Source organism: Mytilus galloprovincialis, chromosome 12 (assembly GCF_965363235.1).
Source record: "Mytilus galloprovincialis chromosome 12, xbMytGall1.hap1.1, whole genome shotgun sequence".
Lineage (NCBI taxonomy): Eukaryota > Metazoa > Mollusca > Bivalvia > Mytilida > Mytilidae > Mytilus > Mytilus galloprovincialis.
Genome location: NC_134849.1, coordinates 50,036,004 through 50,063,581, shown reverse-complemented (window position 1 = coordinate 50,063,581; position 27,578 = coordinate 50,036,004). Strand labels below are relative to the sequence as shown.

The 27,578-nt window shown below is 31.3% G+C and overlaps 1 protein-coding gene across 3 annotated transcripts in view; it reads right to left on the bottom strand.

Annotated features, from left to right (window-relative positions):
- Nucleotides 1–27,578, bottom strand: part of LOC143054108 (uncharacterized) — a 33,817-nt gene that overhangs the window by 5,093 nt on the left and 1,146 nt on the right. Inside the window, exons 2-17 of one of the 3 annotated variants that reach the window (XM_076227007.1) lie at nucleotides 21,930–23,299; nucleotides 19,061–19,210; nucleotides 18,122–18,246; nucleotides 17,466–17,574; nucleotides 13,472–13,599; nucleotides 12,743–12,901; nucleotides 12,176–12,314; nucleotides 11,272–11,324; nucleotides 8,615–8,749; nucleotides 7,812–7,899; nucleotides 7,143–7,256; nucleotides 4,949–5,163; nucleotides 3,897–3,969; nucleotides 3,453–3,602; nucleotides 2,673–2,795; nucleotides 2,194–2,286 (exon numbers count right to left, since the gene is read on the bottom strand). In XM_076227007.1, the coding sequence (XP_076083122.1) occupies nucleotides 2,194–2,286; nucleotides 2,673–2,795; nucleotides 3,453–3,602; nucleotides 3,897–3,969; nucleotides 4,949–5,163; nucleotides 7,143–7,256; nucleotides 7,812–7,899; nucleotides 8,615–8,749; nucleotides 11,272–11,324; nucleotides 12,176–12,314; nucleotides 12,743–12,901; nucleotides 13,472–13,599; nucleotides 17,466–17,574; nucleotides 18,122–18,246; nucleotides 19,061–19,210; nucleotides 21,930–22,451 (2,376 nt within the window). In that variant the 5' untranslated portion in view covers nucleotides 22,452–23,299. The remainder of the gene's footprint in view (nucleotides 1–2,193; nucleotides 2,287–2,672; nucleotides 2,796–3,452; nucleotides 3,603–3,896; nucleotides 3,970–4,948; nucleotides 5,164–7,142; nucleotides 7,257–7,811; nucleotides 7,900–8,614; nucleotides 8,750–11,271; nucleotides 11,325–12,175; nucleotides 12,315–12,742; nucleotides 12,902–13,471; nucleotides 13,600–17,465; nucleotides 17,575–18,121; nucleotides 18,247–19,060; nucleotides 19,211–21,929; nucleotides 23,300–27,578) is intronic. The other 2 variants (XM_076227009.1, XM_076227008.1) reach the window with 2 other exon arrangements.

The window sequence follows — 27,578 nt, the reverse complement described above, 5'->3', positions numbered from 1 at the left end:
ACATCCTCGAAGTGAATTCCAATGTTTTATATTGCGGAGGCGTTCAACGTTACCAAAAGTGAGTGAGGAAACAATCCTTTTATAATCATATTCAAAACAGTGTAGCTGTGGCCATTGATTGACAACCTTAAATTATCCCATTGACTGGGGCAGATTAGGTGAACGTGTGTCTGTAACGACAAAAGAGGGACGAAAGATACCAAAGGGATAGTCAAACTCATCAATCTAAAACAACGCCATGGCTAAAAATGAAAAAGACAAACAGAAAAACAATAGTACACATGACACAACATAGAAAACTAAAGAATAAACAACACGAACCCCACCAAAAACTAGGGGTGATCTCAGGTGCTCCGGAAGGGTAAGCAGATCCTGCTCCACATGTGGCACCCGTCGTGTTGCTTATGTGATTACAAATCCGGTAAATAGTCTAATTCGGTAGGTCACATTCATGAAAGGGAAGGGGATTGTAGTTACGACGTAAGGAACATATCCGATATCATTTGTGAAACGGTTATTCCATAACGGTCAACCAACTCGTGATGGCGTCCGTAAAATTTACGAAGGGATGATTTCAACTTCACCATTTGGAACTCTTGGTTTAATAGCTTCCTTGTGAGCAGTAACCCTCTATCAAGAAAATCATGATAGGAAACGCAAGCACGGGAATATCGTATCAATTGGGAGATATATACCCCGTATGCAGGTGCTGCTGGAATGTTGCTACTTAAAAATGGAAAGTTCACAATTGGAAAGCTGAAATCATCTCTTTTGTCGTAAAGTTTTGTTTTCAACCGACCCTCATTGTCAATTTCTAGATGTAAGTCAAGATATGAAGCCGACTTAACTGTATCTGTAGTATCCTTTATCTCCAATTCGATGGGATAGATGCGTTCCACATAGTCACCAAATTTTGAATTGTTTAGTGAAAGAACGTCATCTATATAGCGGAAAGTAGAGTTAAAGGATATTGCTAACTTCTTATCTTTCTTCCTAAGAAGTTCCTGCATGAAGTCAGCCTCATAATAATAAAGAAACAAGTCGGCAAGTAGAGGGGCACAGTTTGTTCCCATTGGGATGCCGACAGTCTGTTGAAAAACACGTCCTCCGAACGTTACAAATATGTTGTCAATCAAGAAATCAAGCATCTTGATAATATCGGTTTCAGAGAATTTTTTGTTTGAATCAGAGTGATTCTTTACAAAGTATGATTTATCCCTCCCTAAGACAAGATACTTGTATCTACGTTGGCCATTCTTTTTTATGAAGCAAAGTAATACCAACAACTGCTCACTACTTACTTATTATAGAATTTAAACTGTGGGGTCACCAAAGATTCTTAACGCCTTTAATATTAAAATAAATTAATCAGGAATAACTTTATGTTTTGATTTGTATTATTGATATAAATCAAAACATCGTGTTATTCCTGATTAGTTTTTCTAATTTCTTTATTTAGGTGTTGAGAACCTTTTGCGACTCCACAGTTTAAGTGCCTTTAACAAGTACATAGTGAGCAGCGGTTGTTACAGACAAACGTTCACATAACCTGCCCCAGTCAATAGGAGAATTTAAGGTTGTCAATCAATGGCCACAGCTACACTGTTTTGAATATGATTCTATATGGGTGAGAATCTTTATCATTGATTGATATTCTAAATTGAGTTCTTCGAAGAAATTACAAACTAGAAATTATTTTGTTTTAGTAGAAATGTTTTTTTTTTTTTTTTTTTTGGTTCATGTGTTTCCATAGAATATCCCTTTTGTTCCAGTTATAATTTATTATTGATAGGCGGCGGCAAAATAATTTGAGAGAGCTTTTAATGTAGATCGTCTTTATTAAACATATACCATAAAGAACAAAGAGCAAATAGTGACGATGGTCAATAAAGGATCACGTAGAAATAACAGAATCAAGCTGAGAAGATGGGATATTTAATTCTGCGACTAATGTAAGTAGTTTGAAGATAATATAAATCGATCAGATGAAAGTCCTCAATGCTTTTCAACTTCGTACTTTATTTGGCCTTTTTCACTTTTTTTATTCGAGCGTCACTAATGAGTCTTTTGTAGTAGAAACGCGCGTCTGGCTTTAATACAAAAGTTCAATCCTGGTATATATGATGAGTTTGTCTATTTAAATATTTTACTTTTCTAATGTATAGTATATTTCCTTAATTAGTTTTTTAGTACCTTGGTTTCCGAAGGCATGCCACTAACAACAATATAAGCTGATGTGTGTCCATTTATCTTTGTTAAACCTTCAAACCTTTTCCTCTGTACCAACTGCAAAAATAAACATTGCTGATACATTAATGTTATCTGTACTGGAAAAATCAATCTTCAGATGTCTTGTTATGTACAGAATAAGATACTAAGTCGATCTATCAAAATGCAGTCATTTCGGGACTCCAAAAATTATAATCTTGTAATCAGTTGTAAACTAAATTATTATTTATTGTTCTTCCTCTGTCTAGTAGCATAGTAAAGAAGCGTATTTTTAAATTCCTTTTTTTTTCATTTATGCAAATTCTACATGGTGATTTTTTTTTTTTTTTTTTTTTTTTTGCTTCTGTACATACAGTAACTGTTGTTTGTGAAACAGTGCATAAACGGATACGTATCGCATGAGCAATAAATGACTTCAGTTTTTCTATAATAGAAATACTTACAGAATCAAAAGATCTTATCATTGTATCAAGTGAGTGAATATTGTTCATACTCCAGTCAGAATTCTGTAATGTATAGCTGACTATCAGAATACCAATGTTTGAATATGTCTCATAAGATGAACCCTACAATAACGTGTATGGATAGACATTTATGTATTTATTTGCCTTTTTTTCGATATATCCTCATCGAACAGAGCTTTATCAATGAAGTTGATGAAAACAATTGAGAATATTTCACCAATGTGTGTATTTTAAAGGTAATTCATCTTATATGTCTGTATCAGGTCCTCTAAAACTCTAGAGTCAAACGGGTGAAAAAAACCACATCTAAGGTTATTGTAGCATTAACCGGAAAAGGGCTTTGTTAGATGCCTATATACTCTCTTTTGACATGATAACTTGCGAGGGATACATTTATGCCTTATTTGTTTATTTTTCAATACTGCATTAAATTTTTATAAACTATTTTTATATCATGAACACATATTAATCAGGATTAATGATTGATAAACATACATCATATACAGCGACATTAAGCTATTCTATAAGTTTGTATTCCTCGTGTAGAGAGAATGAATAGGTCACCGCAATATGAGAAATTGTGATTTTTTGCACAATTTGTTAACAAAAACAACCCAAAGTTTGTATTTTAAATTTCTGTATCGACCACTCTACATAATCAACATACTTAAATTGTTCATTTTTTTTCCAGATTATGACGAAATACTTGTCTCTTTATATCAACTTTATAAGCAACTGTTATCACACAAATACACATACTTTGCCTCCTACAAACTGTTTACGGATAATATCCGGTGGCTCAAGTTTTCTTATTACTGACTTCATTTTACTTTCAATATGAACGACTATGCTGTTTTGTTTCTGTATACGTATGGTATCAGATTTTATCTGTTGTAATATAATATCAAGCTGAAAAATAAGTCGACCCTTCAAGATACAATACTCAGAATTGTTTTTTCAATATTTACGCAATTCACCAAAACAAAAGAAAAGTTTAATCAAACAGAAACATCACTGTTAACTGTTAATAGTAAAACAGGACTTGTTTAATTTATCAGCTTGTATAATAAATTTAAATCAACTTGTACAGTAAGCATTGCAGAAAAAGGAAATTTAAATAAATCTAAAAGATCAGATGATTTATTAAAGTTGTTCCGACATAAGTTATAGACATGACCTGTTAGTAAGTCTAAATTAACTCACCATCTTTTGAAAAAAAAGCAAACATGTTGCTATTCCTGTAATGTTGATTAGTGATTTAATCTCAGTGTGTTGTCTAAAATGTTGAACGAAAATACATTTGAAAACAAATAAAAAAAATGTCAGCGTACTAAGATCAATTATTTGATAAATTATAACTTAAATTGAAGGCATTCAAAACGAAACTTTTATCCAAATTGTAATCGATGAACGTGTGTTTGGTGTGGTTTTTTTTTACGTTTTTTGTGTCGTTCGCAAAAATGATGATATTGGAACCTATTTTGCTATTAAAATTTCTTGATTTGTCAACGGGAAACCAAATTTTAATAATAACTGCAAAATTCATTCGATAGTCTTGTCATCGTAGTTATGCCAATTTTAAGTAAGTTCTGCAGACTTGTTTAAGGTCAAAGAGATTAACTGGTTGACATTTGGTAAATATAACATTTTAATTCTTAATGTGATTTTGATCAGAAACAAAAACGTTACCAATTATAATGCACCAGATAGATATGCATTTCGATAAATTAATACATTGAGTGATTCTCAAGGCCAACATATTTTTAAATTTACAGTATGAAATATAGACGTTGAATAGATTGACATAGATAGTTGGATTTTTTATGGTGTACTATTTCAAAACTGTCCAATGTTAGGGGAGGGTTTGGTGCCTGCAAACTGGTTAACACCGCTACATTCTGTAAGTGCCTGTCGCAAGTTAAGGGCCGGCTATTCAGTGGTTGTTGTTTGTTGCCTTTGTCATATTTGTTTCTTGTTCATTATTGTGTACACACATTAGGCAGATAGGTTTCTCGTTTGAGTTATTTTACATTATTTTGTTTATTGTTGGGCCTTTTAAAGCTGACTATTCAGTATGACTTTTATTCATTATTGATGTCCTTACGGTGACCTATAGTTTTTAAATCTTATGTCATTTTGTTTCGCGCGGAGAATTGTTTTATTGGCAATCATATCACAATTTCTTATCTTATAGTATGTGGTTGGTTAAAACATGAATTTACTTAATTCAACATTTATTTATATTAAATACATACCCATTTTTATATCCATGGTATTGATATGAAGTTATTGTAATGAGCCAGATAACTATAACATCTCCTATTAAACATAAATAATTGACGATGCAGTTGAACATCATGTGTGAAATAATTAACAGTGTTAAAATAGTATTATTTGACTGTAAATGGATCAGGTACTCTTCTGTATTGTCTGATATGTTTTGAACTGAGTTCACGTTAAGGTTATCCACCTGAAATGATAATCATTACAAAGGTATAAGAGATATTATGACTTGTGTTAATTCTATGTTTTTTCGTTTCATAAATAAAGCAAATAAATTTATCACAGCTCTTTCTTTGTTGGCACTGTGAGCAAAATAAATAATCTTGAATTCAAAGTAGTAAACAATTTCATCTATTAAACAAGGTTGAGTTTAGTTTGCATTTGCCTTTTGGTGTAGTTCCAGTTTATCAGTTGGTTGACCTTAAGTGAACATGTAGATATATAGTTATCAAAAGTACCAGGATTATAATTTTATACGCCAGACGCGCGTTTCGTCTATATAAGACGATAACCGAGCTGTGTATGGCGTTTAAGATAACAATTTCGATCAGCCAGTCATGCTAGGTTGTAAAGTTGACATTGTCATAGAAACATTTCTGGGTGTTTATATTTAAATTCCGTCTTATTCAAATCAATGCACATTTTAAGAACTATATAACAGAACAACAGAAATATCAAATTTTGATTTTAACCAAAGAATTCACATTTATAGTCCGGCGGCTACAATCATATTTGAGACGAATTGTGCACATCCTGCTACAAGCATGAAATTTGGAATAGACCTTCCTGAACTATTTCTTTTTTATTTCAGATAGGGAGGCATTTGCAAAAATGTCTCACTTCCGGTAAAATTCAAAATGGCGGACTTCATACTTAAATCAGTCAAATGTCGAAGGCTACTATTTGAAAAGGTGTATTTATCATGCTATTATCATGATATTTGGTACAAATCTTTGTTATGAACTACTTTTGGATATATTATATAGATTAGATTTATTCGAAAATCCTACTTCCGGTACATTGTACTAAAATAAGCTTATTTTTTAGGGGTGGGTAATTGAAATTTGTTCAAACGTATTGTTAATATCATTACATTGTACAGGAACCTTTCTTTGTTGCTTCTAATGGATACAATGTAAAAGAAATGTGTCTTTGAAACCCCTACTTCCGTTAATTTCCAAAATGACGGACAGAAATATCAATTCATTATTTAAATATTCAAATTTTTTCAAAATGTTAAGAAAATGTTGTTTTTTTGTGCTGGTCATTAAACTTTTGGCTTTAAGTTATCCTCAAAACCCCTAATTCTAGTCTGTTGTAAGTGTTTAAATACAAAGTTGACATTTCTGGTAAAAAATATGGCGTAAATTTCAAAGATGAGTCTCAATCCATTTCTTCGATGTAGAGTTTTGGATAGACAAAATAAAATCACTATAATACTAAAACATTTTAAAAATTTCTACTATTTGGCCAAAAATGTTTATTCACAGTCACCACCACATGCACACAAAGCAGTGCACTTGAAACCCGATTTTTCACATTAACGGTAGGGTAGACGAACTGTAGATTGTGTTTGGGAGGGCAAAAAACTTTGAATTAATATTTATCAATGACCTTTCAAATGCAATAGGCAATGAGTTATCACACACACTTATTGTGATCGATGCCTTTACCGGTTGTGATACAGTTTGCTTGAAAAGAAAAAAAGACTGCGCGTGAGACATTGATAGCATTTGAAGATGTGACTTTAACATAGAGAATGGTGATTGATCAACCTAAATCACCGGGGTTTTACTGTAAGATCGCAAAATCTTAACAGTTTTGGTTAACATGGTTAACAAATATGAAAATAACTAAACAAAGTTGTTTACTTACAAAATAATTAGTTTTCAATAAGTTGTTTTCGGTTTGCCGATAAGAGACATATATGTCCCTACAGTGATTAAAAGAAGCATTCATTGTTGAAAGCCGAACTGTTGCCTACAATTTGCATCTACTTCATTTGAATTTTGGTGGATATTTTTTTCATTGGCAATCATACTACATCTTTTTATGTTTATATTAAAAGTCAAATGTTATGTTTAATTTTGTCTGAAAACAGTTTTGCCGTTTTTAATCATGGAGATACATTTCCTTAGCTTTTTTTCCTTTCTAGATCTAACTTACCGTATAAAGTACATTGCATAGCAAAAGTAAGCCAGCTGAGAACACAGAATAAAGCAGACAAAATGTTCTGCTTGATACTGGCATTGTCATCACTTTAAACATTTGAAATGCTGTCTGAAATTCCAAAGAAAAACGTAATTGTATTTTTAAATGTAACGTACTGTAAACTCAGAATGTATTGGGTGCATTTATTATAGCGATTCTGTCATTTTATACTATGTTTGCACTATTGAGAAAGGTCCTTTTTAATTCGTATAAAATATTTGAAAATGCGAATCTAAACTATTGCGATTATAACCCTGTCGCATTTGTTCGCATTAATAAAAACATTCTGAATTCAGTAGTTGTTAGGAACAAATAGAACACAATCAAACTATTATGTGATCAAATGATGTTTAGGTAAATATCTAGACATTCAAACAAAGGATGAACATGTATGTCTATTTGAAATGAGAGTGCAATTATGTCATCAATGAAAGTATCGCGTTTGTGATTTCCTATCCAGAAAGGCGTTTCCGATCCGGATATTAAGAGCAATTAGATCCTGTCATATATAATAGTATTTAAGACATTGTCTTAGATCTTCTTTTCTCCTAGACTTAGTACATCTCGTTGCATAATTTGCTTTTAATAACATTTATAGAGAATATGCTTGTAATATTAGTTTACCTGTCGTTTTGTCTTCCAAATAACGCAGATTGGAACTAGTAGAAAGAGTGTTATTGTTATTGAGAAAACAATAGCTTCAGATAATAATCTGAAAAAAAACATTAAAAGAATGTAATAGCAAGTCTGAACATTTGCAAATTGGAAAAATATTTTCTAACAAAATGATGTTTCTAGGCAGCGATTTCTTCAGTGGGCGTTATCTCTGAGATGAAATAAACTCAAGAAACATTTCCATTGATAATCTGTGTATCGATGTTTTATATACAACACCAATGACGTAGGTTTATAACGATATTGCGTTCTCTCTCGACGAAAAGAACTCAAAAATTCATCAAAATAAAAAGCAAAGTAATAAGTTAGAATACAAAACATTGTTTAGATTAAAAAAGGTAATCTTGTTTTTAATGCATAAATAACAAAAAATATGTGCGTGACTATTTAAGATTGAATTAATAATTAAACAAATGTGTTTAAAATACAACCTTTTTCTCACCCTGATAACAGTTCATGTATTCCTAATTTTGTTTATGTTTGTAATTTGTTATGCATTGCTGCCTGTATGCATTCATATTGTTTCGTTAATATTTAACACTGAAACTGAACAACAACAGAAACAAAAATGCTTTTTTTTTGTATTTTGTTTGACTGCTGGAAAAATATTCAACTTGCATAATCATTTACGTTGATTAATAGCGTTTGACTTTGTTTATTTTTATGAACTTCTCCCTATTTAATATTCCTTTGAGTTCTGTATTTTTGTTATACGTTTTGCAGCGAGCATTTGGAATAAATTGTAAACTTACAGTTGTCGCGTAACAATGACTAACAATAACTGAAAAAATAAAACGATTGGTACAGTCGACAATGAACCAATATTGATGTCTCCCCACCGTCGTTCTCTTTTTCTATGTGCTTTATCACTCTGAGGAATCATTCTGCTAAGAAACAATGATACATTAAACCATTTACAATTATACAAAGATCCCATCTTTGAAATTATATAATATTCAAATTTGTTTATCTATTGGAAAGCACAGACTCCAGCTCGACTGAGCTTTTGATTACATATTTTCTTTAGTCTTAAATCCGCCAAACAATATGTTAATTCGTTTTTGTATTTACCAATTAAATCAACACCTCAGCAGGATTTGAAGACACGCTGTAGAGGCATGAACGGCAAAAGCTCCTTTTTTGTGTCAAACGAACAACATCCAGATAGGTTTTATAAAACCTTTAAGTGTCAAGGTCGGAAGAAACCTCATTTTGTCGACTGATTTAAATATTGTATCGATGTTATAATTGTAGCTTAATTAGGTTAATCAATACAATCAGATTTATAACATATTGTAAACAAATAAAATCTTACTTGTCCAGACAATTATTCTGATATTTTTCTTAAATATCTCTTTACATGTGACAACTGTACGACATTTTTATAAAGACCATTCTATATAAGTTATATGATTATGCAAACAGTTTTCTTGTTGATATCTATATAGCTTGCGTTCAATTTCAATACATGATCGATATAAAATTCAGTTAAAAAATTGAAAGTCTGCTTTTAAGACGACAAACGTGCACGCTTATTGTATTAAATATTTTTACAATAATAGTTGGGCGCAGAAAATTTCATTTAACATTTAATGTTTGCAATGAATAATTTCATGTAGATAGAATCTTCAACATGCAATCCCTTTGTAATCTTTGAGCAGTTTTTCAAAATATTGATATTATTAAAGGATCAATAGAAAAAGACAATGACAGTTAATATTATTCTCTCCTTGTAGTTGGTTATATCTTTTCAAGTATGAAATATTCGTCATCATGCATTCACAACAACGAAGACGTCAACGTAAACTTTGTGTGTTTTGTTTCTGAGAGAACTTAATCAGTATCAGTTAATGATAGAATACAATGATGTTTAGAACATGTGTAGGCATCTCAAGTTGTATTTATAATTCAACATGTAGATAGAACATTATCTACAAATATGGTTTTAACAGGTGGCAACACTGAAATAACAAATTAAATGTGTAAAACAATTATGCCTTAACGGTTTCTTAATGGTATGTGGTAACACGGGAACTATAATAGATTGGAAAGCATAAACTCATAATGAACTCCTCGTGAAAATATTTTAAGGGATAAAAGTTATCAAAGGTACCAGGATTACAATTTAATACGCCAGACGCGCAGACCCATCAGTGACGCTCAGATCAAAATAGTACAAAGTTGAAGAGCATTGAGGACCCTAAATTCCCAAAAAGTTGTGCTAAATACGGCTAAGGTATACTATTCCTGGGATAAGAAAATCTTCAGTTTTTCGAAAAATTTAGAGTTTTGTAAACAGGAAATTAAAAAAAATGGAACATATTATTGATATGCATGTCAACACCGTTGTGCTGACTACTGGGCTGGTTATACCCTCGAAAACGAAACGTCCACCAGCAGTGGCATCGACCCAGTGGTGTAAATAGTTATCAAAGGTACTAGGATTATAATGTAATACGCCAGACGTGCGTTTTTTCTACATAAAACTCATCAGTGACGCTCAGATCAAAATAGTTATAAAGCCAAACAAGTACACGGTTGAAGAGCTTCTGCGTATATATAACCGTCGTGCAAATACAAGAGCTTTTGCGTATATATAACCGTCGTGCAAATACAAGAGCTTCTGCGTATATATAACCGTCGTGCAAATACAAGAGCTTCTGCGTATATATAACCGTCGTGCAAATAAATTCATCATAGATCATCAATCACGCTCGAGTCAATAAAAGTTCAAAATGCCAAATCAAATAAAGTATGAAGTTGAAGACCATTGATGATAAAAAAATATCCTAAAAGTTTTGCCAAAAACAGATAAGGTAATTTAGTCCTGAGGTAAAAAGGTTTCGTATTTCAAAACTGTAAAGTTTTTAAACAGTTAATTTATAATCATGACCATATCAATGATTATTCATGCCAACACAAAAGTTCTGACTACTGGGCTGAGGATACCCTCGGGGAATAAAAAATCTACCAGCAGTGGCATCGACCAATAATAAATAAATAAACTTATCACAGAAACCAGGTTCCATCAGAATGACAACCAAAAGAGCGAAGTTAAGAAAATATCAATTTTATAAATAATTGGTGTTATACGAAAACTAGAACCTTCGAAAGTCAAGAGCCTTTGGGTTTTTGTTAGTCTTGTGTTATTTTAACTCTTGGTTTCTTGTGTACAATTTTGAGTTTAGTATGGCGTTCATTATCACTGAACTAGTATATATATTTGTTAAGGGGCCAGAAGAAGGATGCATCTTGGTGCGGGAATTTCTCGCTGCATTGAAGACCTGTGAGTGACCTTCTGTTGTTGTCTTCTCTATTGTCGGGTTGTTGTCTCTTCGACACATTCCCCTTTTCCATTCTCAATTTTATATGTAAATCATTTTAATTACTCATATAATTATACACTTACCAGAATCGTGTCAAATCAGGTTGCTGAATTTCATTTACGTTAAGTTTACTTATCTGAAAATTCAAAGCTATCTATGTTTTTAGATAAATAAATTTGTATATGCTAAGTCGAATGAATTGAAACATACATAATAAATAATTAAGAGGGAGGTGATTTGTAATAAGTACATGTATTCTACAAGTACAAGTACATTGGCTCATCCAAACTCGCAAGAACATTCGCGTTTATGCTGTTTGAATACAAAGAAGTTAAATTCGTTTGTTTTCCGTATTTCTTTGAGACCTTTTAATCAATACGTTAGAATAGATTTGTTTTCCGTTTTCTTTTCTGCTTTTTAAAATGCTTCTTTTTATCTACTATTCCTACCCAGTGTGTCCATCATATTTCCAGCGTCTAGTTTTGAAATGTACCTTAAACATATTACCCTTTCTTTAGTTTGTTCCTATAAATTGAATACATGACCGAAACTTTGAAAATAAAAATAAAATGATTCCCCAAATATTTTGATACATACACAAATTGCGAATTTACATTTTGATTATCTCGTCAACAAAATTAATGTTACAAACAATACCGTTTTCATCGGGTACGAGTTTATACTTATAGAACATTGTAAGGAAATTAGATTTTTAGTAACCAGTACAGTGTTCTGAACTGTAGTTTTACCGACGGCATCCTATTTCCGATTGTGATATTTTACTCAGTGTAAATTAGCAATGCGGGTTACGCAGGTATAGCAAGAGATGCTCACCCTGTTAACTCATCTGTCTCTCTCTTTTCTGAGTTCATACGATTCACTCAGTTTCTGTTTTTTACCACGATTTGTCAATTCCTGCTCGATTTAGGTGATTTGAACATCGATATTCTACTGTCGCCTTCACATGACTTACTTATTTTTACTTACGTCGTTTAAAGTTCCTGTTACTTCAAAACACTTTATACATCGGCTAGAAAGGAATGTATCCGTACTCTGAAATTGTTTTTCCACTAGTTGAAAATGATACCCGATACATTTTTTGATGTGCTGAGAACACTGGACTGTCCTAAAATTATTTTTGTTTTGGTATTAAAAATACAATTGAACAAATTAGTAAACTATCACTACAAATATCGCTGTCGTATTTCGTGTTGAAACCGAAAATAAAACATCCACGCATAGTATAATACATGTAATATAAGAATCTCTCTTTGTCAACAGTTTTGTTTAATTCAGATATTTTCAAAAACTGGTGTCTAGAAAATGTGGTTTGCGTGCCAATGAAACAACTCTCAACCAAAATCACAATTTGTTAAACGTTAACAACTATAGGTCACAGTATGGTCTAAAACAAGAAGCCTTGAATAATTGATATTGATATGAGTCATTATTCTCTATTTTAACTACTGATCACTACTAGTATTCGATTTAAAAATGTTCAACCTTTCATAATAAACATGTTTGCGAATATTAAAGACGCATATTAAATCTTACCCATAATCCCCAGTTTCTAGTATTTCTTTTGCAATATTCAAATCTTCACCAAAAGCATCAGCCGATGAATGGACCTGTCCTAAAAGTGCAATCCATATGTCTCCTATATGTATGCCAGCTCTAACATTTATATTAACTCTTTGTTTCATCGAAACTTGCCTATTTGATCAAAATGAAACGAAATTATTTAGCTAAATTTTTATATCAATTTGTCAAATTACGAAACAAGTAAGGTAATAAGCTGTGACCTAATTTTACTTTATAATCGCCACGTTTGTCTCTCAGTAGCGGGCTAGCATCAAGGGCGGAAGGTCGTTAGTTATCACCCTGTAGGAGTCAAACAAAAGATGTGCAGATTAGTTTTTTCTACTTATCTTCTAATCACGCGGTTTTTAGGAGTAAAGCAACGATTGGTCTCCATAGAATCAGTACGATATGTCCTCCTGTGAACTTTCACCTTTTTTACTGCAACGGCTCAGCGTGTCGGTCTAGTACAGTATCTTTATTCACATTGCAGTATCAAGTTCACGTCCTGTTTATGTATTTAATTTGAAATTGGACGTTTAACATCAGTCCATCCATCCATTTATATTTTACTACGTATGAACAATGTCAACCTTTTATAAACATGAGAATGCATGGTAACCAAATTCATCTTTTAAAGTGAATGTAACTATTCGCAAATAAAACATTGCGCAAAAGATATAACAAGATTTAACCTATACTCACCGTACTTTATTGAGTAAAGATAAACTCATATTGACAGACATTTCAACTGGCATGTACCCAAAATCCAAAACGTCACTTATGAACACAAATTTATTCAAATGTGATCCTATCATTCTTTGTTTACAACTCTGCAAGAAAATAGATATTGACATCTAAAGTTATAGATTATAAGTATATTTGCATGATTTCATTGTATTTCCGTTATAGATTTAAATTTTAAGTAATGATCAAACTTTCGGTTTTATGCATCTATTGTACATTATTTTTATTTAAGAAATACAAAAACATATCATTTCGTCGGTTAACAGTTGTACCTGCTTAAGTTACTCAAGTTCATCGTATAGCCTTCGAATAGATCACATAAGCTGTGTTTGGCAAAACCTTTACGAATTTTTGGTCCTCAATGCTCTTCAACTTCGTACCATATTTTGCCCTTTTTTATTTTTTTTTTATTTGAACGTCACTGATGAGTCTTTTGTAGACGTCATGGCCCAAATACAAAATCTCAATCCTGATATCTATGATGAGTTTCTAAACAAACACTGTCCCGATGCCACTGCTGGTCGAGATTGATTTTATTCCCCGATGGTATCACCAGCCCAGTAATCAGCACTTCTGTGTTGACATGACTTTTCATTGATATGGTCATAATTCTTAATTAACTGTTTACAAAACTTTAATTTCTTTTTTAAAAACTAAGGATTTTCTACCTCAAGAATAGATTACCTTAGATGTGTTAGGCAAAATTTTTAGAAATTGTTGGTCCTCAATGCTCTTCAACGTCTAATTTTATTTTGAACTATTTTTTTATTTTTTTATTCCAAAACTGAGGAGTCTTTTGTAGACGAAGAGCGCGTTTGGCGCAAATACAAAATTTCAATCCTGATAACTAATGATGAGTTTTTTACAACCACTTGGTCGATGCCACTGCTGGTTGGGTTTTTATTTCCCGCGGGTATCGACAGCCCAGGAGTCAGCACTTCTGTGTTGACATGAATTATCATTGATATGGCCATAATTATAAATAAACTGTTTACAAAACTTTAAATTTTGAATTACAAAGGCTTTTCTACCTCAGGAATAGATTACCTTAGCTGTGTTTGGCAAAACCTTCAAGAATTTTTGGTCCTCAATGCTCATTAACTTTAATTCAACCTTGATATCTATAATGACTTTATTTACTACACCTACATCACTGCCATGATACCATCATGATATCTACCATTGTATTATTATTAGGAGATAAGACATAACTGCACTCTACACGAAAAGGACATGAGTGAGAGGTTTAGCTAGCTATAAAACAAGGTTCAATCCATCATTTTCTACATAGGAAAATGCCTGTACCAAGTCAGGAATATGACAGTTGTTATTTATTCGCTTGATGTATTGAGGTTTTGATTGTGCCATTTGCATAGGGACTTTCAGTTTAGAATTTTCCTCGGAGTTTGATATGTTTGGATTTTTTTTAACTTTTTATATGTCTGTGATATTATAGAAGTTCGCAAGTCTATTTTCGTGACCTTATATGTCTTGTTTTTTTCTAAAGTTCTTTGTAATAAATTGATCATGATAATATATTTGTGTATACAAGTAGCTATCATAGGCCCTTTAAAATTATTTCACATCTTACAAAACGTTAAACAGATATAAACAGATGAGCAAAATAACCATTAATTGATTGACCTATTTCTTAATTGAAAGCACACGATATACTATAGTCGGAGCCAGAACATTTCTATGAAATATTGGATGATGTGTGTAATAAGTGTAATAAATATGATACATGTAAACACTACAAAAGTCAAAAAGTCTGAAAAGACCAGTTTTTGTCTGAATTAGCATGAATTTTTACTCGACATTCTTAATTTGCCTGAATAATTTTCAAAAATTCTTGACATAGTATGAATTTGTCAAATAAGGTTCTTGATTTTTCGTGACAAGTATCTTGATAGTATGAACATTGTCTTAAAATTTCTCGACACTTCCTGTATCATCTGATAAGAGTCTGGATTAGTCTCGACCAATTCTTGACTCTCTTAAATTTTCATGACATATTCTTGACATTCTTAATAATGTCTGGATATGTCTTGACATATTCTTGACTTTCTAAATAATGTCTGAATATGTCTACACACATTCTTGACAGTCTTAAATATGTCTTGACACTATCTCAACAGTATAAAATGTGAACAGACTTAGTATACCTGGAGTAGATAATAATTCATTTCTAATCTTTGTGAATTATTCAATTTGTTTTTATGTTAAAATAATTAACTTCATAGTTTTGATGAAGAAAATTCATTTTAATTCAATTTTTCATCATCAAAATGATGATTTTCATTTTTATCTATCAACAAACTTTTTAAATTGTACTGGCATGGTCAGTCAACTGATAAGTTGTATGGCTGATTACAGGTAAATCAGTAATTTCTATTTGACAGTTGCGTGTACTCTGGGGTGTGGAATACCTGAATTTTATGGGGATCATCCTGTCCATGTGAATTCCAACAGGTGACATTACACAAATTGTTCTTTTATTAAATGAATGATTTGTATATCATCATGCTTTTCTATTTATATAAACCACATTTTGGTACAATAATTATTTGCCATATAAACATTGAGTATTATGAATGTTTAATGAAATATGTCTACAGTATAATTGGTTTCAATCATTTAATTTATAAGATTTAGGAATCAAAATTTTTAATTATTTAAAAACCCACATTTTAATTATATCATACTTTAGATTTCATAGCCATATTTGCATTTGTAAATATATTTATTTATCCTGCAATTGGGTGTCCTACTATACAGATACAGCCCTACAGATATCGCTATGCTGTATCTGTATACTATACAGATATCGCTTTAAAGCTCCGCCCACTGCCGAACTGAGTATTGTTTGAACCTGTGTGACCTCAGAATGTGTATTCCAGTTGCATTCCAACGACGATGACACTTGTCGATTTCAAAACTTGAATGTGTATGATTGTGTTACACAATCAACCATGTCAATTTCAGCATGCATGTTTAGTGAATTTCAAGTCTGAAACGTAGGACAACTCGTACACTTCTATTTCAAAATTGACAATGTTTTGGTATTTGTTTTTACTGTTGAAATTAGTTGTTATGTTAAAATAGATAATTATACATCTTGAGCGATGTATTATTGTTGACCATTCGAGATTCTTTTTTTTGCGAACCCGTCTTCAGCGTAATGTGTGATTTTGATATTAATACGCGGGCCTCAAGGGATTACAAATTAAATATTAATTAAATTAATTAATTAAATATGTTAGTTTTTGTGTCTTTCAAAACACAAACAATAAACAGAATTAATTGCAGGATAAAGACAATAACTGTTTAGTGTCTTTAAATATCAGCTGTATTTGTACTCGGCTCGAAACAGGTGTAGTAGCTCGCTACAAGCTCGCATACACCTTGTTTCCTAGCCTCGTACAAATACAGCTGATATTTAAAGACACTAAACAGTTATTGTCTATATATCCAAATTTTCAATTAATTATTTTACATGCCCAACTTTTATTTTGTTGTAAGAAGTGTAACTTGAAACAACAGTATATCATATAAAGAGAAATAAAGATAAAGTTATATCATGTATATTGGTCATGATTTGTAGAGCTCAGAACTGTCAAGTAAATTTTAGACACAATTCAAAATGTTCAGAATATTTCAAGCCATACTGATAAAAAATAAGATTGTCAAGAATATGTCAAGAAATTTCAAGACAGTATTCAAATGTCAAGAATTTGTCAAGAAATTTTAAGACAATATTCAGAATGTCGAGAATATGTCGAGTAAATTTAATACAAATTTAATATAAATGACAATTTGTCAAGAAAAATTAAGACACAAGTCATACTTTTGGTGAATATCGAGTAAAAAGTTCATGCAAATTAAGACAAAAACTGATCTTTTCAGACTTTTAGACTTTTGTAGTGAAATATATAATTATGTCTACGCACACCTTTGACAATATTTCTATAGAATCTAATATCTCTTGTAAGGCCGTGAATGGTGACATTTCGTTAGTTGCTAATAAGTCGTCCAACATCACCATCTGAATCACTGAAATACTAAATAAAACATTGATTACATAGATTCGACCTACATATTAAAATTAACTGTATGAAAATCTCAGCAGTAATCGTTGAAGTGTTGTTCCATAAATACAAAATAATAGCGGTCCGTAATTAACATTTTACGAAGTAATATATTTACCAAATAACAAAGTATCTACTTCAGCAAAACAGAAATGTACCGTGTAATTGTCACTTAAATTATCTAATCTCAGTCTTGTTCCCACTGTAAGCATTATACATATGTCAATATCTAACATCAGAAGATGATACACATCAACGAATAATATATTTAGTATAATTTGATTTTTTCTGGGAGCTGCATTCTACATTTTATTCTTCTTAATCTCGATTTACATCTGTTGGGGTTTCTTTTATTAATTTTTATATAAATATTTTTTTATTAATATTGTCTTCTGTTATCGTACCTAACCGAATTGTAAAAGAATAATTTCTGATTAAATGTTGTTACATGACAAAATTGTACTAAGTCAAGTAAATATATGTGGTGGATACCACCATCTATATACTCTGTAACTGTTACCTAACGTTTTTGAGGCAACAAGTGTACATTTTCTTTTCGATTTCGTCCTGTTTACCATCTGATTTAATGTCCTGGAGCAGAATTGAAGCTAATGGGAATGGCATTCGGTTAAGAAGAGTTTTTTCCTGCAATGCATTCGAGATAAAATTGAGCATACATATATGACATAATATACAATGAACAAATAACACGTGCAGAGAGGATTTTTTCAGTTATCTGCTATATCTATTTATGACTTGAATGAATAAGCTCTTAAGGTCGTCCTAAAATGGAGTAACATATCCAGGTTCAGAACTATGAAGAAGAAAATTAAAATTGATTTGTGACAGATAGTATGACCGATATGACCATTAAGCACCCAAACATTTTAAAAGAGCATAGCGTTATATATAAGAAGTTGCACATTTTGCGTTGCTACGCATACTTCTACTCAAATACTAAATTTTGAATCACAGAAAGCTGTCTGTCAGATCTAAAAAGTGTTTAACATTACAACGCATAATTTCAAGCTACTGAGAAACTATGAAGTCATTACATTAAATAGTTTCTGACAACGGTTTTAGGTAACTGTTATTGATATCCTGTGTTATGCCTCGTTGAAGATATATGTTCGTCGTTATTCTGAGGTTTGCATGTTGAGTCGACTTTTATATTATTTGTTTTTGCGTTCCTCTGTAACATGTGTAATGACGGTTCTTGTAGTGGGTTCAGGGGAGGTTTTTTTTCGATCAATGATTTTGAATCGGGACATCTGATTGGAACCCCAGTTTAGAACATGGTGCACACATGGTCCAGATAGACTGACATAGTATATATGCAAACAATATTTTGTGAGTGTAACTGGGAATATTGCGAAAAATCTTATTTAAATCACGACAGAATTCAAATACTCATATAATGCAACTTAAATAACATGCCATTCTTGTTTATGATTTATACCTGCTCTATTAAAATGTTTACTGAGTTTTCTGTTTCTTTCTTCGCAATGTTTTGAGTTGAAAACGACTTTCTCAGATCTGTATCTAGGTGTAAATTCATGGAAAATCCTAGTAGAAATATTGGTATCGTGAGCAGGAAAAATAGGATAATCTGGAAATAATATAACCATAAACTGTTTTCTTTTTATGAAGTTCTCAATAAATATGAATAAAATAAGATAAACGCTAATTCAACAGAAAGTTAATAATGCCATACTTAATCAAAATAAATGAGGAAGGAAATATAAAAAAATATGAGAATATGTGGTATGAAAACTAATGAGACAAGTATCCACTGAAAACTAAATAACGTAGATGTAAGCATTTACAGGTCATCAATGAGCAAAATCGTTTAGAAAGCTATTAAAGACCATGATACAAAAACATATAAAACATTTTAAACAAGAAAACCAACGGTCGTACACTTATGGTCTAACATCTTTTCAATACTTAAATCATATTTTGATATAGCAAAAGGTAATGTTTTTTTTCTCTTAGTCAATTGGATGTGTTTAGATTGTTGTCGGATGTTGAAAGGGGTGGGACAAATCTGTAAGTTTGATTGTTGTCGGATGTTGAAAGGGGTGGGACAAATCTGTAAGTTTGATTGTTGTCGGATGTTGAAAGGGGTGGGACAAATCTGTAAGTTTGATTGTTGTCGAATATTGAAAGGGGTGGGACAAATCTGTAAGTTTGATTGTTGTCGGATGTTGAAAGGGGTGGGACAAATCTGTAAGTTTGATTGTTGTCGGATGTTGAAAGGGGTGGGACAAATCTGTAAGTTTGATTGTTGTCGAATATTGAAAGGGGTGGGACAAATCTGTAAGTTTGATTGTTGTCGGATGTTGAAAGGGGTGGGACAAATCTGTAAGTTTGATTGTTGTCGAATGTTGAAAGGGGTGGGACAAATCTATAAGTTTGATTGTTGTCGAATGTTGAAAGGGGTGGGACAAATCTGTAAGGTTGATTGTTGTCGGATGTTGAAAGGGGTGGGACAAATCTGTAAGTTTGACTTTTGTCGGATGTTGAAAGGGGTGGGACAAATTTGTAAGTTTGATTGTTGTCGGATGTTGAAAGAGGTGGGACAAATCTGTAAGTTTGATTGTTGTCGGATGTTGAAAGGGGAGGGACAAATCTGTAAGTTTGATTTTTGTCGGATGTTGAATGGGGTGGGACAAATCTGTAAGTTTGATTGTTGTCGGATGTTGAAAGGGTGGGACAAATCTGTAAGTTTGATTTTTGTCGGATGAAAAGCGGTGGGACAAATCTGTAAGTTCGATTCTCTGAAAGAAAATTTGATCATAAAGTTTATACATAGTTAAGAAAAATAATACGATAAATATGTATGCGTTTGAATCTAAATAGTCATGAGACGCAAAACATGACAACAATGATGCATTAATATTCTTTAGGAAGAACCAATTAATTTAATAGGGTATGGCATTATTTTAACTTTGACGGAAAACAAGATTAAGAAGGAGGAAGGAAAACAAATTCTGTTTGAAATTTATGTTTTGCCCTTAAATTCAACAATGGTTTCTGTAAAATATATTTTAGAAATAAATGATTAGGTGCTTGCGTGGTACGAACATAAGTTCAGTTTTTATACGAGTGCAATAAATATTCTAGAGGCATATTGATTAGGCAAAATTTATTTTATCCCCTTCTTTTGGGAAAACAAATCAAATCTGTGTTGTTTTTCGTAGATTTAAACGTAACAAAACTGTGTGTATTGTTGTAAACAATGTTAAAAAAAAGTGTTCCTCTATATTTTTATGACCTTTTTTCGTTTCATGCATAACGTTGGTGTATTGAAATGCTTAAAGTGACAATTCTTTTAAATATCCAACTATATATTTTTCTTTCCATATATTGTACAATATTTATAATGATACATTAAACACAATCTAGGTTAAGTTCTCTCTATTCGTCATTTTTTTGTGCATGTTTACTAATTTCTCAATAAATCTAGGAAATTTTACATTACAATTGAAAATAGGGATATGTGTATATAGATTTAACAATTTCATACACATGATTAAAAAAAAAGATAAATGATAAGAAATACTGCATATTCGCTATGTATATGATGAGAAATACTGCATATTCGCTGTGTAAATGATGAGAAATACTGCATATTCGCTGTGTAAATGATGAGAAATACTGCATATTCGCTGTGTAAATAATGAGGATATAAATGTTCAATTGTCTAGAATGTTTACTTAAAGAAACGTGATGCATTCATTTATATTTAGTTTCTATATTTATCAACTGAAATCGTACATAAAACACATCTTTGTTAATTTCCTTCGTGTCTCAGTTGTCAGGAAATGGATGAAAAAAATTTTGATCAGTTTCTGATATGTCAAATCGATGAAACAATTCACATATTCTTAACTTTGTTTTCCTTGGGTATCTCGATTTTTTCGATCTCTTTTCAGGTGTTTACCTTAAGCGCTATTTTATTGAAAATGTTGAATTTATTTACAATTAATTCTTCAAAAATTCTAACAGAGACATGTCTCGCCTATGCGATTTAATTACAAACTTTGACACTATCATTGTTGACCCGCCAACACCGGAAATACTATGCATAAGTTTCGCGCTTCTGCGATTTCACTACAAGCAAAATCTTCAAAGCATCTTTGGATAATAGCGTTTTATAATAGCTTCTATCTAGCCTTACAAATTAGAGACAGAACAAAAAACATTTCGGTCAATCGGATTCTTGTGGGCACGAACAATTATACCTGCACATCTACTTATTGAAAATATCAATTGACTTTTGAGATATAGAATAAGAAATAAACGAATGAACACACTTCGCTTACCTTTTGTAATATTGATCCGTTAAGTTCCTCGTACTGTGATGTATCCCTAGTAAAAACAATTTTTGGCAAAATTATCGTCACTGCAAAGATGAACCGATATCTCAAACGATGAGGAAGGCAACCAAACATTAGAAATACTAATGTCGTTGGCCAATAATCACAATAATTGTTGTCAAAGATGTAGAATTCAGTGGTCTCGAGTATTATTACTCCAATGATTATATATTTACAATAGTTGTCTTGAATTTGTCTTATCATTGATGTTAGATAAAATGCTACGAAAACTAATAAACATATGCATAGCACAGTTATAGTTGTCATTGATGACGAGTCCCAGATGATTAATGTTACAATCTGTACGATGTTAAATACAATTCCGACAAAGATGAGACATTTAGAGAGTCTTCTGTATACGAACCATTTGAAGACATGATACTGAATTTCCGTTTGTTGGTTTCTAAACCCATTCCATGACATAGGTTCCAATTGCGTCCTAGAACAAATTGGTTCGACTGATGTCATCGTTTTCAAATTGTTACACAATTTTATTCGGAAATGTAATAGTATCTCAGTATATATAATGTTTAAAGAAATAAACGGTCTTGAATTATGTTGCCAAGTATTTCCTGCTATAAGCCATAGTTATGCGTTGAATAATTTCATATTCGTTGTCACTCTTCACTGTAATTCGAAAATGCAAAGTATCTGTCTATGACAAAATTGATACATTGTTTTCTGGTAGAATATTTCCCGGTAACATATCAATTATATTGCTACTGTTGATGCTTAACACAAAGACTTACATACTAGCTGACAATGAATGTCTTTAATGTATTTATTCCGGTAAATCCGTAATTGTGACGTCCGTTTTAATCTCTGATCAATACTAATTACGGACAAATTCGTATGTTCTATTGTCATGTTATCTCTCTAGGAATTCTTAACTTTAATTTGTATATATCACAAAAGAAAACAAATCAAAGTCTGTGAAACAATCAGCCGTCTTACAATAGAACGTAGTGATATTTAAACCAAAGGATTCTGATTCTGATAGCAGTTACAATAATGCTCGTATCATAAATTCAAGTTACAACAATAGTTACGATAATAATAATTATATGAAATGGTTCGTCGTCCATTTTTCGAAACACGAAATATATCAGCTAGCGACTGACTTTGATAGCATTCAATATGTATTTTTATTAGCACATTAATTTCCTATTAGCGCATCCATATCAAAATTGGTCTGAGTATTTGTTAATGTCGTTCTGCTGGAAGGTATGTCTCCTTAATGAAGTTTCCTCTTTGCGTTGTTATATTTTACTTTAATCTAGAACACGTCCTCATCAACTTCCATTGCTTTTATTACCCTAAATTAAATTCTGTCAGATATTAATAGTTAATTAAAACATAATCGATAGTTATTTATTTCAACTGTTAAGAGTTACTACAACAAGTTTATTTTAGACATCATACATGCTGTTTCCAGGCAGAAGATAATTGCTTGCAGAGCCATATACTGTATTTGCATTTGATTTCTATCTCTTTCTTCTTTGGAATTATTGAAAAAAATCCAATAACAACAAAATTCTTCTATAAAAATGAGAGCATTGGTCTATTGGGTCACGTGCAATTTTGTCAGATTTCGTATACATTTAAGTGTACTGCACATGTAACTACAGTAAACAGTATGTATCTTTATTTGAAAATATATTTCGTATTGGCGCATTTAAATCAAACTTGGTCTGAGTATTTCTTAATGTCGTTCTACTACAAATAAACTCATCATAGATACATTTGTACCAGGATTCAAATTTTGTAATTGCGCCACACGCTCGTTTCGTCTACAACAGACTCATCAGACGCTCGAATCCAAAAAAGTTTAAAAGGCCAAATAAAGTACGAAGTTTAAGAGCATTGAGAACCAAAACTTCCTAAATATTTAGCCTAATACAGCCTAATACAGCCACTGTTGATGCTCAACACAAAGACTTTACATACTAGCTGACAATGAATGTCTTTAATGTATTTATTCCGGTAAATCCGTATTTTGACGTCTGTCTTAATAAAACATAAGAATTTAAAACTGCACGGCATTTTTTTTCCTCTACCTAAAACGTCGCATTCTTGAACAAGAAGAAAGACTGGCGTTGGATTGTAGTTAGAAAGAATCGTTTGCGATTGATATGTTTTTCTGCGGTCTTTTACCGTAAGAGGTAGGCTGTTGAAACGATGTGCAAATTTTAATAGTATAAAGTAGACTAAATAGGATTTTGCAATAAAGATGCATTCGCTATATATAACAATATTATTTAATCAAATATATGATGTGTGTTTGAAGAAGAGAATATATTCATATGGCTCTTTTAAAAGGGGGTTATTTAAAATAAAAACCATTTTAAAATAAAATAAAATGATTGTTAAAATAGCTGATAAATGACAAACAAAGAAAAAGGCGGGATTTTCCTTTAATGGGAATTAACGAATTTTGTCAAGTTAGCATCCATTACATTTACTAAGATCATTTTCTAATCGATCGATGTAAGATATGTTCCTTCTGGTTTAGTACAGAATAAAATTGGTTTTGATAAAAAAAAAAAATTAATATGATAGATGTAAAAATTGTATGAATGAATATTTTAGGTCAACCTGGCAATCATCCTTACCAAGAGCTATGTCAATTAAGAAGTAATTTTCTCAATTATCACAGCACTGAACAAAATATTTTTGAGAGGATGTGTCCAAAGTAGTAAATTAATATAATGTATTTCATGTAATCAAGCGCTGTTGTGAGTTCCGTTTTGTATCAAGTGCACCCATTTTGTGATTAAATCGAAAAAGTTTATAAAAAAATGTAATGACATAATATAATATAAATCGATGTCGTCTTTATTTCCAAGCCATTAAATAAAGAGTATAATTAGTCATAATGTAGTAACAAAATTTATAGACACAAATTTTTACCAGCGAGCATTACGAAAACAGCACTTTTGTAGAATTATCTCTGTATGAGGGTGTGGATAGGGGTCCTTCATTTCTGTATTCTTTCGCTCATTATTGTTTAACAGTAAACTTTAAACATGATTTTCTTCTATTATTACTAGATAATTGTATTCAAACATTGTTCTTTTCTGTAATTTGTATATTTTAAACGGAATTCATCATTTTTTTAAAAGTTATTCTTTATGTTTTAGCACCCCTTTATTCTCTTTTCTTTTTGTGTCCATTTTTCTCGATATATAATTGTTTTTTGTCCATTACTCTCTGTTCTGTAAAACCCATGGCATCCACAACCTGTAATATGTTATTGTCCTGAATATAAGTGTAATGTTTGCCGTCGGATGTTTCCCGCCTTTAAAGGGGCACTAGCTAAGAGAAATATAAAAATCTAAAGAATAATTTGTTTTTGTTCAATCAATAATGAAAGTGAAATAGTGAAATAATAATACGCTTTTAGCAGCCAAAATGGTTAAATTTTGTCAAATTGAGCTAAATAATATTGATAATGAATTATTCACTTGCAAGTGAATAATTCGACCTCATTAAATCCGTTTTCATGTGAACATCAATTTAACCCTTAACTAGAGATGGATAACGCATGCATTGTACGTGTACTGGTTATTTAAAGGAAAAGAATGTCAACATTGAAAGTGAAACAAAGGTAAAGCATTTGATGATTGATTCAATCCATTATAAACTTTCTTATACAGTTAAAAACGACGAGAAACCTGTATGTTTAATCTATAGAATTAAATTAAACAGACCTATAAAAACCCAATTGCACGAGTTAGCGTAATCTATTTATATCTATATTTATGTTTACATCGCTTATATGGTCATCTGAGGTGAACTCGATAGTTAATTAGATGAAGTCTAGACGAAAATACACATGAAAACGAAACTATGTATTATCGACCCTATGCTCTGCAGATTGTTTAGTTTAGACTTTTTATAGTTTGGATGAATGTTTTACATTGTTATAAATAAAATATGGGACTTTTGTCAAATCGGTGACCATGAATTTGACAGCTAGTGCCCCTTTCAGCTATCCCATATTTGACTTTATACTTATAACATAAAATGCGTTTGAAGAAAACTTATTAATTTATCAAAGTAAATATAAATCATAACAAAGGGGTTTAATAGGAAATTATCAATATCAATTAAATGACAATAATAAAACTAATAATACTAAACTTCAAGGTTAATTTCTGAATTTAGGAATAATTAATGTTTTTGAAAAACAGGAAAAAACACTTATTATAACATCTAAACGATAATGATAATGGTTGTCAATAGACATTTTTGAAAATAGAAAAATAAATGAAAATAATAAGGGAAATATATATTATATATATATATACATGTATATATTCATAATAAACAAAAATGCAGGATGTAGATTGAAGTATATCCTCATTTTTCTACAGATATTGTACTGAAAAGAACCACAATAGCAAATACTCAGAAATGTTTTGTCAAGAATAGATTAAAAAATTCCGTTTACGTAGGTCGGCTTATTTTCGTCTCTACATTACCGTAAAGTATGGCATAAAAGAATGGTAATATGGTCGTATAGTAAGCCAAGTGTTTCTGTTACCCAAATTTATCGAACGTCTTTTTTCATAAATATGATAACAAATAAGTACAATATAATGTGTACTCCTCAAACCCCCCTGTGTGTAACTTTACATTTCATCCCTGTGTCGATGTAAGAGAAGTGGTGTGAATTTCTAGACATATTTATCTAATATTTTGTGTGTCTTCTGTTCAATCGAACAGGAATGACATTCACAATATACAGAAAAAGGTAATAAATTGTTTTATGAATCTGAATCAATCTGAAAAAACGAAACATATCGCTTATGTTAATTTTGAATTCAAAGGTCATTCTTTAATGAATGATATTTTTTTCTTTTTAGTTAATTTATAATGGCAAATATTACATAAATATACATATAATACCATAGGGTCATTATATAACATGGCATTGTAATATTATATTATTACATTGCATTGTAATTTTATAGTATTGCATTGCATTGTATTACAATTCATTTTTATTGTATTGCGTTTCATTACATTGCATTGAATGCTATGATATGGTATGGTACGACATGGCATGACTCTGTATTATATTGTATTTTATTGTATTATGTTGTATTGTATTTGTATTTCATTATGTTGTATAATTGTATTGTATTGTATTGTATTGTATTGCATTTCATTTCATTTCATTTCATTTCATTTCATTTCATTTCATTTCATTTCATTGTATTGTATTGTATTGTATTGTATTGTATTTTATTGTATTGTATTGTATTGCATTGTATTGTATTGTATTATAGTGTTATTTACTGGCTGTTTCTGTATTGGCACTGGTATAGATTCAAGGTCTGCTGTATTGGCCTCGAGACCCGTAGGTACAGCTGACCGATAATCTATACCAGTGACAATACAGAAACAGCCAGTTCATAACACTTTTATTAAATAATCCAATTTTTCCAATACAGACTTGTTCTGAATGCAGATTTTTGCACATTGAAATTTAAAGTTTTAAAGTTAAATTTAACTTGTTATAAACCTTTTTTCCCCCACTAGTATGTATCTGCTCAACATTAAGTGATTAAAACGGTGTAACTGAGTGGG